This window comes from Halichoerus grypus, chromosome 13 (assembly GCF_964656455.1).
Source record: "Halichoerus grypus chromosome 13, mHalGry1.hap1.1, whole genome shotgun sequence".
Lineage (NCBI taxonomy): Eukaryota > Metazoa > Chordata > Mammalia > Carnivora > Phocidae > Halichoerus > Halichoerus grypus.
The window spans coordinates 16,919,993-16,933,794 of record NC_135724.1 but is presented as its reverse complement, the minus strand read 5'-3'; the positions used below and the strand labels follow the sequence as shown (position 1 = coordinate 16,933,794).

Sequence of the window (13,802 nt, the reverse complement as noted above, 5' to 3'; positions counted from 1 at the left end):
CATAAGCAGGCTAGCAACCACAAGTTCCAGACCCCCAAACATCTGCTTGGGTCAATCCACGTTTAGTCAATGAGTGGATTAAAATAATCAGTGTAATTTATCTCTGCAGGGTTCCAGGAAATGGGTAGTATGTTCCTCCACTGATGATACCCAAGTCACTCTTCTTAGACACAGGCACCATATTTTATTTTCATCGTAGGGTAATTGTTTTGTGATAGTCTCGTGTTCTCTTATACCGGCTTATTGTTGAGACAATGTCATATCCGTGAAGCAGATACTCTTTCTTTTCTATTTAACATGATACGTTTATCTAATTCATTTTCTATCCAATCCTTTTCTATTTCATATGACACAGTTATTGAATTCATCTCTCCATCCATCTACCCATCCTTCCATCCATCTATCCGTACACACGTACATGCAAACATACGTTGATTTAAAGAATGTATTAAGTATCTCTCTGTAAGCCTCTGGCCACCTAGTAAGGAACAGGATAGCAGCCACGTGTGTTCTCATAGGTCCCAGACAGAAAGACCAGGTGAACTGCTTGTCCTACTGGTCCTTCTCACCCTCTCCTCCCTCCAGGCCCCCCAAGTCCCTGACAGATCGGGAGTGGTAATACTAGAGCGGGTAAACACACTTACTCTGGCACTTCTCCAAAGCCTTCCAGAGGCTGTGCTTCGGCAGCATAGATCTGGGCATACTGTCGGGCAGTATTCTGGACATAGCATTCCTACATCACCCACACACATGAGAAAGACAAGTGATTAGAAGAAATTCAGAGTTGCCAGTAAAGCTAATCAGATTTCCTGATGTGGGTCAAGCCAGTGGATTCCCAAACCCATCCATCCCTTGGTTAGGAGCACAGAAGCAACAATTATTACAACCTAGAGTTGTCCACTTGCCGAGGGGCTCTGAGACCCGAAGGAACTATCTAGGTAAAGCTCAAGTGGTCTCTGGGGCCAGGTGTCCTGAACTACAAAAGTTCTAGAAGCTGGATGGCTGAAAATCACCCTAGGCTAAGGGGAATGGCCCCAGGGCAGCATGTCAGGGCCCGCTGGTCTGCCTGTGAGCTCTCCCATCTGAAGTTCTTCTTCAGGGGTGTGATGAGAGTTGCGGGTAGTGAACACCTCGACAAGATTGTTTGCCTCGGAAAAGCGAACTGGATTCTGCTTTCTGCTCTGTAGGGCCTCTCCAAGAGGGAGTCTGGATGATGGGGGTCTTCCCTGACTGGACCAGATGGTACTTGAGATGGAAAGATATGCAATGAAAGAACAGAAAAAAGGAGGGTTGATTTGGAGGAGAAAGGAATACAGTTGGCAAAATACTATACTCAGAAGAGGGGCTGCCTTCATGAGCCCCAAGTCCCACCTGACATCAGCACATCTGAGACAATGATGGGTTGTTAGAGCTTGACAGTACCCAGGAGATTCATCGAAGTCTAACCTATCCGTTCTACAGGTATCAGTTCTAGAAGGGCACCTCCTCTGCAAAAGAGCTAGACCTGACACTCCCGAAAGCTTGGCCAGTGCTGGTGTCCAGAGTGAAATACATGGGCCAAAGCGGGAGGGGGGGCAGCGAGGGAAGCCCATGCTCTCTTCGTGTCTCAAGACTCTATGACTCAGTAACATAGGGAGGCGGGAACTTAGCTGGAGTCTTGGCTCAATCTCTCCACAGAGCTTATAGGCGGACATTGACCCAAACTCAGAACGGCAGAAAACAGGACAAGTGCTGAACCTTCTGATTATACCCCACACCCCTCCATAAACCAAACCAAACCAAACCAAAACAATTTAGAAACTACTCCCTTGGGGATGCTTGGGAATCCTGGCTTCCTGTGTAGCTTGGAGCCCCCACTTTCTATAACATCCTGTGTCCAAGTAGACTCAAACCTTCAAGAACCTCATGGGGCTCCCTTGGAACAGAAATGATCCCAGCCCAGGTCAGAACCAGGGAGGGGCCTCCAGACACAGGCTGAGTCCCAATCGGCTGGCATGAGGGCAAGAAATTGCCCTGAGAACTTGGACTTGGTTCCCAGCATTCGGGCTTGATCCCGTGGCTCCCTTACAACCACACCCCAAAGGGAGAGAAACCCACTCTTGGAGACACTCCCAACAATTCTGAGTCTGACTTTCATCTCAGGCTATCATGGGTCCCCCTCACACTCCAAGGGACTCTTTCGGGCAGGTGCACCCACCTGGGCAGCGAGTTTGTAGTTCCTCTGGATGAGCTCATCGTTGTTTCTGGTCCCGTGGGCAACGGCGCTGTGCACCTTGAGCACGCAGGCGTGGCCGGGCTGGAAGACGGGCATGAGCCCCCGCATCACTTTGCTGCGGAAGGCCTTCCGGTGCACGCCTTCGCCGAAGTGCAACTCCTCCGTGGCAATCTGACCGTGCAGGTGGTCCCCAAAGTAGCTGTCACTGAGGAAGTCTTCCCTGAAGATGAGCTGGCTGAATTCAATCTCCTCACATCCTAAAACACAGCTCACCTTTAGTGGGGCAGAAGATCCCCCCCAGTGCTGCTTCTTGGCTAACGATGTTCCCACGCAGAGATAAGGGCAAGTCTGGCCTGTAGAACCTAGAGGGAAACCACACTCCCAACAGAGGCCAAGCTCAAAGATGAGATGGTGGGGAGCGGGGGGTGAGTCATCGAGGAGGACGGAGGAGGATCCGTGTGAGGCCTCCCCTGATCCGATGAGAGGGGAGAAGACTGGCTGGAGCAAAACTGGGGAGACCAGGAAAAGAAGTTTAGGCAGACCTGGAAAACATGGACAGGACCCTGAAAGGTAATTAAAGGCAAGTTGAAAAGACAGGTGAAGGGTGGAGGAGGGAGGAGGAGGGACCAATGGTAAGATGTGATAGATCAATGTTTCTCAACCCTTTTTCTCATGATTGCCCCCTGAAAGGAGTCTTCTTAGACTTTTTTTTTCAAATTGCCCCTACCCCAAAATTTTAATTCCACACGTATACTGTATATCCGTTTATGTACTATGTGTATATCTGGGCTTCTCACACAGAGTGCATGTTTTTTGCCTCCTTAAAAAGCAATTTTTGCCTTCTCGGGGGCAATACTGCCTCCCTGTGTTGAGAATGTCCGTAGTAGACATAAGAAATAGGCAGGCAGGGACGCCTGGGTGGCTCAGTCGTTAAGCGTCTGCCTTCAGCTCAGGTCATGATCCCAGGGTCCTGGGATCGAGTCCCGCGTGGGGCTTCCTGCTCAGCGGGGAGCCTGTTTCTCCCTCTCCCTCTGCCGCTCCCCCTGCTTGTGCTCTCTCTCTCTGTCAAATAAATAAATAAAAGCTTAAAGAAAAAGAAAGAAATAGGCAGGCAAAAACCAAACCATAACAGGAACTGCCTCTGAAGAAAGACCGAAAAAAAATCTAATCATTTTGGATTTATTTGTAAAAAGAAAAGTAGAATTATTTTTTCTAGCACCAGCTTCAAAGTTGATTCTCCACGTTTCAGGTGCCAAAGGACGCAATCAGAAGGCTCTCTTTTAAACTAGAGATGAGCAGGTCAGCCTTCCGATGGGCTGACAGAAGTAAAGAAGATGGCTTTCAATGAAGTAAGTTTGTTTAGAATTTTTTAAATGCCTTCCTCCTCAAAGTAGATGAAAACGGACATCTTTCTGAATGTTTAAAAGAACAAAGAAATCCTGGGTCGTGTGAAAAATCTCACTTCACATTTCTACTTAGACTGTGTAGAGAAACATTTTTTTCTCTGCTTTTAAAAATACTTTCAGATCATATGTTTTAAGAGCAGCCTATGCACGGAGCCCTGGGTGTTATACGAAAACAATGAATCGTGGATCACTACAACAAAAATGAATGATGTAATGTATCGTGACTGACATAACATAATAAAATTAAATTAAATTAAAATAAATAAGAGCAGCTTATGACTAAAGCTAGCTATTAAAGGTATAAGGAGATTAAAATTATTCTTGGGGCACTTGGGGGACTCAGTCAGCTGAGTGTCCAACTCTTGATTTCGGCTCAGGTCATGACCTCAGGGTCGTGAGATGGAGCCCCTCATGCTGGCGTGGAGCCTGCTTGGGATTCTGTCTCTCCCTCTCCCTCTGCCCCTCCTCCCCCGCACCTTCGCTCTCTTAAAAAAATAAAATAAAATAAAATAATTCTTAAAGGGTATTGATGAACGAATAGGCCTAGTTATTGACAGAAAGAAAGAAAGGAAGTGGGAGGGAGGGGTTCGAATAGGAAAAGGGCTGAAGGTGCCAGTGGAAAGGGAGTGTGCAGAAAGATCCTCCAAGACTTCACAAAGCTGAGCGGGAGCCTCTGACCAAGTAACCTGTGCTGGGTTTCTAGACAGAACTGGGGTGGTGAAGCTGGGAAACAGGCAGGCACATGGGACACTGTCCCAGGCAAATTTTTTTTTAAGATTTATTTACGTATTTGAGAGAGAGAGCGAGTGAGCCAGCTCACACATGTAGGGGGTAGGAGCAGAGGGAGAGAGAGAAACCCCAGCGGACTCAATGCTGAGTGTGGAGCCTGACACGGGACCCAGTCTCACGACCCGGAGATCATGACCCGAGCTGAAACCAGTGGTCGGTCGCCCAACCAACTGTGCCACCCAGGCAGATTTTAAGGAGATCCTTGTATCATGGATTTCAACCTTAGTGATAGAACCAGAAAAAAAAATTAATTTATGGAGAAGAGTATAGTTTTTTTTTAAGTTAAATTTTGAAATTGGATCACAAAACGAAGAAGGGAGGCTTTTTTATATAACCCAAATCTTCTCAATTCTAGTTACATGATTAATTTCATGTTAACAATTTGGGCCCTACTACCACTTAAAGAATATAGGAAGTGTTCTGGGTACACACACCAGAGCCCAATAAATATGAGCTATATTTACCCCCTTCTGTTTTCCTTCATAATCCCCCAAATTTCTGAAACTCCATTATTCTCAACAGAAGTGTGTGCACTGAGTACTTAAAAATGTATCAAATTTAACACAAAAGTTGTTCCAGACTGTGTGCTCAGAAATAAGAAGGGAAATTTTTTTGTATAGTACTATATTGGGTATAATTAACAATCCTATCTGTAATTTCCACCAGAAATGTCTACTTAACAAAGATAAAACAATGAAAGGGAAAAAAAATAAATCTTAGGACTTTTCTTTGAAAGCCCCGTGTGTTATCATTAGGTTGTGCTAGCTTGTGTTTTATTTGGACTATCATTCATTTTGGGCTTTCCCGCAAGCTTGGTTTTATTAGTTTTTTAATTAGAGACCAACTTGTAAAATATTATTTGTTCTTCCTCTGGAGAACTCAACTAATAAAATGTTTAGTGAGAGAGACTCCTCCAAATACAAAAGGTGATAAAGAAGTCATTTGAGTCTTCTTCATCTGAAAGATCAAGGGGACAGGGAGGAAAGTACGGGATCCCCAGCCCGGTGAGTCACTGACACTGGACCCCCCAGTCACAGCGGTCTGACACTGGGAGGAGGTGATGTCATCGGGTCTAGACCCGAGCCCTCTGGTTGGAGTCACAGGGCTACACTCATCCCCACTGGGGTCTTATTCCTAACTGGTAAAAACCTAGAAAAATGAGTTTATGCGAACCTAAATGAACGTGGTCATAGCAAGTATCTGGGATGTGAATGCCAAGCAATGCTAAGAAGCTGATGACGCAGAGAAAGCCTTCTGAAAGTCATTGTGTTTTCTCGTGTATAAGGAGGAAGGACATCCTTTTGCATATTTAGACTTTTGGGGAGATGGGGGGGCAGACATGGAAAAAGGATCTAAAATTATACAAGTACACTCCGTGCTAAAGACAGGCACATAGCATTTGAAAAGGTTTGCAAAGAGCCTGCGTTTGTTGTTTTGGATAAATATCATGATACGTATTTGCTAGACCATTTCTAAGTCAAGATCCCAGCTCTTTGCCTTTAATGAACTAGGTGTTCTCCATCATAACTGCATTTCCTGTCTTGTCTTCACAAAGACTTCACCGTCTTCAGGTCTTTTGTTCGTCTAAAAATCAGCACACGAAGTGAATCTCTTTATGAGGCTAACTCAACTAAGTTATCAGTTTTACTCGCACCTCTTCTAAAAGTGACCAAGGTGCTATGAGGTGCTAAAAGCTGTGGTCACGTGGGTGAGGCGGGCGTGCACAGATGGGCATCTCTTCCTGGTTCCATGTTTTCCCGATGTCACATTGGCAGTTTAAAATCGGCCGTGGTGAGACTATTTACACCACAGAAATGAGTAAACTCGATGAATCAGCCTCCCATCCTGGCAGGTCGTTAAACATTTCCCAGCACACCACTGGGTGGGGATGGGCATGTGTGGGGACAGGTACTTTTCCCTAAGAGGAAACACAGGCCAAGCAGGACTCCACCAAACCGTCCTCAGTGGGTGGCCCAGCGGCAGGTGACTGTTCAGGAGCCTTGTTAGGCTGCTGCCATACCAGGGCCAAAACGCCAAAGGAAAGCACCCAAACACACCTTTCATTTTCATTAAGATGCAAACGAATGGAGTTAGTCTGCTCAACGCCTGGCTGTCTTTGGAATCGGCCCAGTTAGTCAAACCGCAAAGTAAACCGAAGACACAAAACAGGCTGCTCAGTCATTGCCAGAGACTGAAACCCCCCTGCAGAGGGGCTGGATGCGAGCCTGAGGCTTAAAGGAAGAAGTCTCACCCCAAAGCCCTGCCAGCGTGTCCGCGAGCACTGCGGCTGCAGTCTGATCTTGCATAAACACAACCCTTCTGGATACTTGTCACCTCCCGCACTTACCGTAAGCCATGCGACTAGCTTGAACTAGCTCATGAATTGTCATTCATGTCTCGGTCATTCGGGCACTCTCTCCTACTTGGTTAGAAGAGTCGATGGGAATACTGCTTCTACCATTGATTCCAGGAGCTAGTTCATGCTTTTATGGAGTGCCCCCGTCCTCGGACATCCAACTCGGATTGGCTTACCTTTCATATCCTGGTGACTCGCGAGTTGTTTCAGAACTAGAGGAAGACAAAGAAGAGAGTGCCTTCAGTACACACGGGCATTCTGAACTGGGGTTGGGGTGGGGGGAGCAGAGCTCGTGGTTTTCGCCTGAAACTGACAGCCGAGGCTTACCTTCAGCCGTGAGGTTAAACTCAGTGGTCACTTTTCCATAGCTGTTCTTGATGCAGCAATAGTAGATGCCTTGGTCCTTCTGACCAGCTTGCATGATGGCCAAGGACACAGCAGAGCTGTTGCCTGCACTGCAATAGGGGACATGAATATTTGAACGCTTCATCGCTCTGAGGTTGGATGTTTCTAATACACTTAAGGAGAAAGAAACACATGCTTCCCTGCCCTCCTGTTTTTTGGGCCAGCGGGCTGGCTAAAAGAACAAGATCTCGATAAGCTGTTTAAATAATTCATTTGTCTGTGGGGGACGATCAGTGCGATTTTGGTTTAGCATCCTCGCTCCAACATGCAACATTAATACAGAAACATTTGGGAGGTTTGGCTGCCGCTGGCAAAGAACCAGAAGTGTGAATTCTGGGGACTGTCATTAACCTTTCTGCTCAGAATTCACCTCAATTATGTTACTAATGCAGATGACCCGTGCTTGAAGGAAACCTGAAAATTCCAAACCCAAATCTAAACACAGACACAATAAGGGACAAGAGAAAGGAGGTCTCTGCTATAAATAAGGATGTGTGGCTGAGGGTATTCTTTTAAATAGGGTACTCCTCTACTGAATACCATCCATCCATCCGCCCTCCCACCCATTCAACCTTATTAAGTTCTAGGCACCGTGCTATGAACAGAAAAACCAGTGGTGGTGGTGGTGATGATGATAGCTAATGCATATGGAGCACTTGGTATGCACCAGGCCTTGTAGTAATGACTTAAACGTCTATTTCATGTCGCTCACAGATCAATCTAATGAGAGAAGTAGTATATTACTATTCCCATTTCACAGATGAGGGAACTGAGGCATACAGAGATCAAGCACGTGACCTCAGATCACACAGCTGATAAGGGTTGGGCCGGAACTTGAACCGAGAAAGCCTGAGTCTGGAGTCCTCACCTTGATCTCGTTATGGTGCCTCCTCAAGTGATTTGTGATCACTGCCCTCGAATCTGGGATAATGGGAATTATGGCTAATGCTCCAATCTTTATTCCAAAGTCTGAGACTAAAAATTTAGTTGTAGCCAAAAAGTTACATTAAATATTGTTGCAGCTTTGTTTTGAATGTTGTTAAACATTCACCAGGTTTGTCCTTTTCAGTTTTAGGTCATTTCACAGTTCAACCATAAATTCCACTTATCATGACTCTGTCTCAGTTGCTCATTCCACAAAGTATTCATGATCGGTTGGTTTTTCGGTGGACATCGAGACTCTGATTTACACATGTTTCATGTACCAAAGGCTTAAAAAAAAAAAGTCCACGAAATGATAATACATCATCCACCGACAGGGCCTCTGAACACATCCTGAATGCGTGGTTGAAAGTGGACAGGCCCAGTTATGGGGAGAAGATTTCCTGTTGGGCTGGGAAACTGAGTCACAGAAGGGCTGGGGCAGTGTCTTTCTCTGTGGCTTCTGACCCAGAGATTCCCTGATGCTCTGACACTTGACAGAGAACCCTGGAGGCCCCTTCCTGCCCTTCATAGGTCACAGTTTAACGGGTTCACCCAAGGAGAATTTAATTATGGGAGAACGCTCCTGTGCGTGACTTTGCTATTTAAATAGAACCCCTGAGACATTTTAAACTTCCAACTTATAGGTTCTGTCTAGGAGAAAAGGTAACCCCCAGTGTTTATTACCTGTCAAATATTAACCAGTTTTGTATCTGTTTGCAAAAGTATCATCTATTGCATTTCATCTGCCTGACTGACTATATAAATCGCTGTTCCTCAAATGCTCCTTTGAACAGCTTTACCATCTTCCTGGTTCTTCATTATTTAATGAGTTGAAAAAGATCTCTGCTACATGGCTACACTCTACTTGTTTGAGAGATTTCAGCTTCTTGAAAATTATGTTTTGACAAGGCAGTGAGATGCTTCTTGGAGGGACACGTAAAGGAAACACTCAACTGGAATTAAGGGTGAGAGAGAATTTGATAACATTTAAAAAGCCACTTGAAATAATATAAATGATTTCTCGATATACAGAGGGGGTAGGACTCCCAAGTATTCTCGGGTCACCACAGAAAAGGCAAATGGGTGCACCTAAGCCAGTGTGACCAAGACGAAATGAAGCCAACGTCACTAAGAACATAAAGGCCTAGTGTCACTAGTACATGGCAAGTCTGCCACTGTCATATGCTCTTCAGAAGGAGGTCAGGTTTTCTAAAGACGTCTCAAATGGAAAAGGGACCCAAAAGATTCGGGTGCCAATTGTGAGCTCAGAGCAAGACTGCGAAAAGCCCCACTGGTTAATTATCCTTGGCTCACAGCTACAGAAAGTTTTTTAAATGAATCATGAGTGCTTCTTTTCTATAAAGCTCTAGGGAGCGGCCTTGATTTGAAAATGAAGCCATTTGTTCTCCATTATAATTCTTCTTAAGCCATACATAAGACAGGCAGGATAATGGCAACGTTTTAGGCAGCAAGGCATTATTCCATCCATCACAATCCAGTTCGATTTTCTGGAGTGATGTCATGGAAAAAAAACTATAGCTCAAATCTGCCATAGTTGCATTTGGGACATAATTTCCAGACACATGTTCCACGCAGACATATTTGATTTAATTAGACAGAAAGCTCTCAGATTTTTCTTCCTTTTGCAGGCTATTTGTGACAAGATGAAGGGGGTAGGAACACCTGCATGGGACCTCCTTTGGCAGAAAGAAGCACCTGAGGACTGTTTGAGTTAGGGTGGTTCCCACTGAGCCAGGTGATCTGTTTAAGGAGCCACGCCCCTCAGGTGTGTCAGATGAAGCTCAAGGTCCACAGTTCACGTGAACGAGCGTGTATTGCCAGCAAGGAGCTTTAGGAAGCCGTTCGTCAGGTTCACTCCAACGGGAATTCTAGGCAATGATTCTCACTCTCCTCTCTCTCCCCTCTTCCTCGCCTTTCCATCCTAGGGCCCCAGAAATAAATAGCTTTTTCCATCTCAGAAATGGCTGCTTATCACCCTCCAAGCTGCTACTTTCTATGACCTCATGGTATAGAGGTAGTTTTTCTTTTTTTCTTCCTCTGGATTCACCTTCTTAGCGGTGAAATTTGTCAGGCTCATGGGAATTTATGAAACAGAAAACACAGCCAAATTCACAGACATACAGAAGAGAGCTCTGTACTCTTGGGACCACAGAACCTCAGACTAGAAGATGATCTGGCCCGTTCCCCTGATTCTAGAAACATCATGAAAGGTTTCCTGACTTCCTGAGGCCACAAAACTCAGGGGTGGCAGAGCCCGGCTAAGAACCTTCCACGCCCTTCCCTGTCTAGACATCTGTCTTCAGTTACTTACTCGTCTTGGATACTTTGGGTGTGGGGTTTCGGCTTCGGTTTTCCTTTTTACTTCCTATAACTAATTTCTTTTAGAACTACGTTGTGAAACAAGCAACAGCTGTGAAAAGTGACCGGGCAAATATCGCACCTTCTCTGCACTTGGGCTATTGACTTTGAATCTTTTGTCCACCAGATTGTAGAATCTTCATGAATTTCTGCAAACTGGCAGCTTAATCTTATATTCCCGGAGTGGTCAGGGTACATCTCGGCTTGGATCTTTTTCAGTAATATCGGAGCTGGAAACGAGATATTTGCAGGTCAGTGTCCTTACAACAGTTGCAAAGAGCTTCACGGTGGGGAAAAGACGTTGCATCTTGTATCACATTTCATTCTTGTATCACATTTCATTCTGACAATAATCCCAAGAATAGGGATAATAATTATTACCCTCAATTCATGGATGAGGAAACCAAGTGTCTGCGGGGAGATGCGGCATGCCTAAACAGACAGAAAATGAACAAACCAATATAATAGAAAAATCTCATTTTTCGTTACTTAAAACTCCCTGAGATCTATAATGCATAAAGTGAAATAGAATGTGAGAGACTTTTTTTTTTTTTTTAAAGAAGAGGGTAGGGGACTGTGGATACCTAGTCTATAAACCTGGGCCAAATAGAATGCTTTTAAATGATCACCAGATAGTCCAGGTCAAAATCAGAGCTGGGGATTAGGGAGCAGAATAAAATCCAGATTATCCAAGTAATTGTGGTGAAGCCCCCAGACACAAAAGGCGACTCAAGAGTAAGTTATGAATAACATTCATCCATCTTTCCCCTTGATCAGTTGTCTTTGCTGAAGATATCCTAAAGGATTGCAGTGATGTCTGCTATCAATTTCGTGAGCAAAAGAGAAGTGTCTTCTTGAATGGAATGGGAGCAAGCAGGAAACCATTCCCCAGGGGGTTAGCCTGCGCTCTTTGAATATCGCCTTTCTCAATCAGGGATGAGCGCGCTGCAGGCCAGGGAAATGTGTCATTACTCAGGGCAGCCACTGGGTGGCAGCACGGACATTAGAACGGGACAAGGACGGCTGACCCAGCCAGGTGGGCAGAATGATCTGGCAGTTAAGGTTACTGCCAAATGTGGAAATGTGGTGCCAGTCTTCTACAGACCAAGTCCCCTAACTCTGCAGCTGTGGTAACCCAAAGCATGACGTAATCCACGGCCAAGCCAGAAGTCCTCAATGCTGACGCTTTGTTTGCCCCTTGCCCTCAAGTCCCCCTACTGTGAAGTCGCGAATGGGCTAAAGGTGCCTCTCATCCCTCCTGGATGCCGACAGACACTTGGGCAGGAGAATGCATATTTAAAAGCTTATTTTCTTCCCAGGAAGTGATAATGGGCTGCCCAGGGAACAAGTTCCTCAACTGGGAAGTAGCTGAAGATCCTAACAATATGATGGGAGAGAAAGAAAACATACCGAGTGCTTATTGTTGGCAACACCCGTTTCAGTGCAAATGGCCCTACGGGACTAGCTGTGCTAGGTACTGAGGCCCATGGTCTCAAACTCCTGGTCCAGAGTTTGGACCCAGACTGGCTCCTCATCTGGGACCTAATTCCTCAAGGGCCCTTCCAACACTATGCGGTGGCAGTCTTCATGATGATTTGTGGATACCCACATGTTCCTAAGGCTGCCAACCCTGTCCACCGCCCATTCTAAGTTCTGAACACAGAAAGTTGGGGGGCACAGAGGGGAGGGTATACAGTGGGCAGCAGAATGAAATGAGGGTCTTGGAAAGCTAGAAAGCTGGCTTGGACAAGAAGCCTCAGGGCTTCAGAAAGGTCCCCTACTTGTGTGGGAGAAAGGGAGGAATGGAGAGGAAGGAGCTACAAAGAAGCCCTGGGAGTGTGGCCAGGTTTTTCTTCTGTGTGTATTCTGGCCAAATGTTGAGGGGAAAGGCTAGAATAGAAAGCTTTGAATGTCCCCAAGAAAGGGTACTCAGTTTTATTTCTTTGAGTCATCTGAGTCACCCCACACACACACATACTAATTCATGCCCCGAGGGGTCTCTGGTGCGAGAGCGACCCCCCACCCCGCCCCGGCAGAACGCTGTGCTCACACCCAGACCCAGACACCAGACACCCAGTGCAAACTCCACCAGCCTGTGCTTACCTGCATGGTCCTTGTTCTACGGTAACTTGAATAACCACCGATAAGGATTCCGAATAGACATTTCCCTTTGGGCTGAAACCACTTTAGAGATCTTTTAAAATACTGCTTCATCCTCTTTAAATATGTGGGTTCTTGGTTTTTTTTTTTTTTTTTTTTTTTAGATTTTATTTATTTGAGAGAGAGAGAAGAGCCACAAACTGAGGGAGAGGAAGAGAGGGAGGGGCAGACTCCCCGCTGAGCAGGGAGACCAACTTGGGACTGGATCCCAGGACCCAGGATCATGACCTGAGCTGAGGGCAGACACTTAACAGACTGAGCCACCCAGGTGCCCCAACTTTAAATGTTTTAAAACATATATCCCAGAATCCTGGTTGGATGCCCCCAAACTTTCGGAGGGAGTTTTGTATTGAATCCTGTCTGCAGCAGGGGCTGAGGGCCATGTGCTGTGCACGGGAATAACGAGCATCAGTGTGGAAGTCTGAAAACTTGGGCAGGAGGAACAAAGCCCCCACTTCGGGTTAAGGGGGCCCCCAGCGTCGGGCTCCTGCATGCGCAGATGGCATCACCTGGCTGTGGTGTCTTCTCTTCTGACTCGTCCCGCCCATGGGAAGGGAAAGAAGAGCTCTGAAATAAAAGAGGCTAAAATCCGGTTCAGGGATGGAGTTTGGGGTTGAGGTGACGCCCCCAGCAAAGCAGAGGTGACTGCACTTACAGGGCCCTGAGCCTCAAGTGGTCTGAAACCTGGAACGGAGCCCCCAGGGCACTTAGACTCAGACAAAGAGGAGTGTGAGTTGGAAAGAAATTTTATGCTCCCATTTGGAAGAAAACCCAGGATTCAATTAAGCCGTTTTTAATGAAAATCACCAATTAAAGGGGAGACTCCCAAATTGTACCTAAATGTTTATTTCTGTAAATCCTGCTTCGTGTGTGGTCTATTTAATTATACTAATTAGCTACACTGATGAATGCTTCTGTTTATCTTTTAAAATATTTTTTAAAGGATAATTAAACAGAAAGTCATTTTAATCACGCTCCCTCGATTAAACCTACCTCCAGGCAGCCTCTTACAGTGGTTCTCTCTCGAGAGCACTTGGGGACCTGTTAGAAACCACTTTCTGCAGCCCGAAACTTGAATCAGAAACTCTGGAGCTAGAGCCTGGCAATCTGCACGCAGACACTGGACATCTGGTTCGCAAACCCCAACGTTAACAACGACAGAGAGCGA

The 13,802-nt window shown here is 45.9% G+C and overlaps 1 protein-coding gene across 8 annotated transcripts in view; it reads right to left on the bottom strand.

Annotated features, from left to right (window-relative positions):
- ALPK2 (alpha kinase 2) overlaps window positions 1–13,802 on the bottom strand; it is a 117,704-nt gene that overhangs the window by 23,200 nt on the left and 80,702 nt on the right. For 5 of the 8 annotated variants that reach the window (XR_013443284.1, XR_013443286.1, XR_013443285.1 and 2 more), the window contains exons 6-10: window positions 10,557–10,704; window positions 7,094–7,221; window positions 6,943–6,978; window positions 2,198–2,472; window positions 645–733 (exon numbers count right to left, since the gene is read on the bottom strand). Coding sequence is in view for 4 of the 8 variants with exons in the window: in XM_036111957.2 (XP_035967850.2) it covers window positions 645–733; window positions 2,198–2,472; window positions 6,943–6,978; window positions 7,094–7,221; window positions 10,557–10,704 (676 nt within the window). In the remaining 4 variants the exon portion in view is untranslated. Of the gene's footprint in view, window positions 1–644; window positions 734–2,197; window positions 2,473–6,942; window positions 6,979–7,093; window positions 7,222–10,427; window positions 10,526–10,556; window positions 10,705–10,855; window positions 10,907–13,802 lie in introns of those variants that run through there. The other 3 variants (XM_078060253.1, XM_078060254.1, XM_036111960.2) reach the window with 3 other exon arrangements.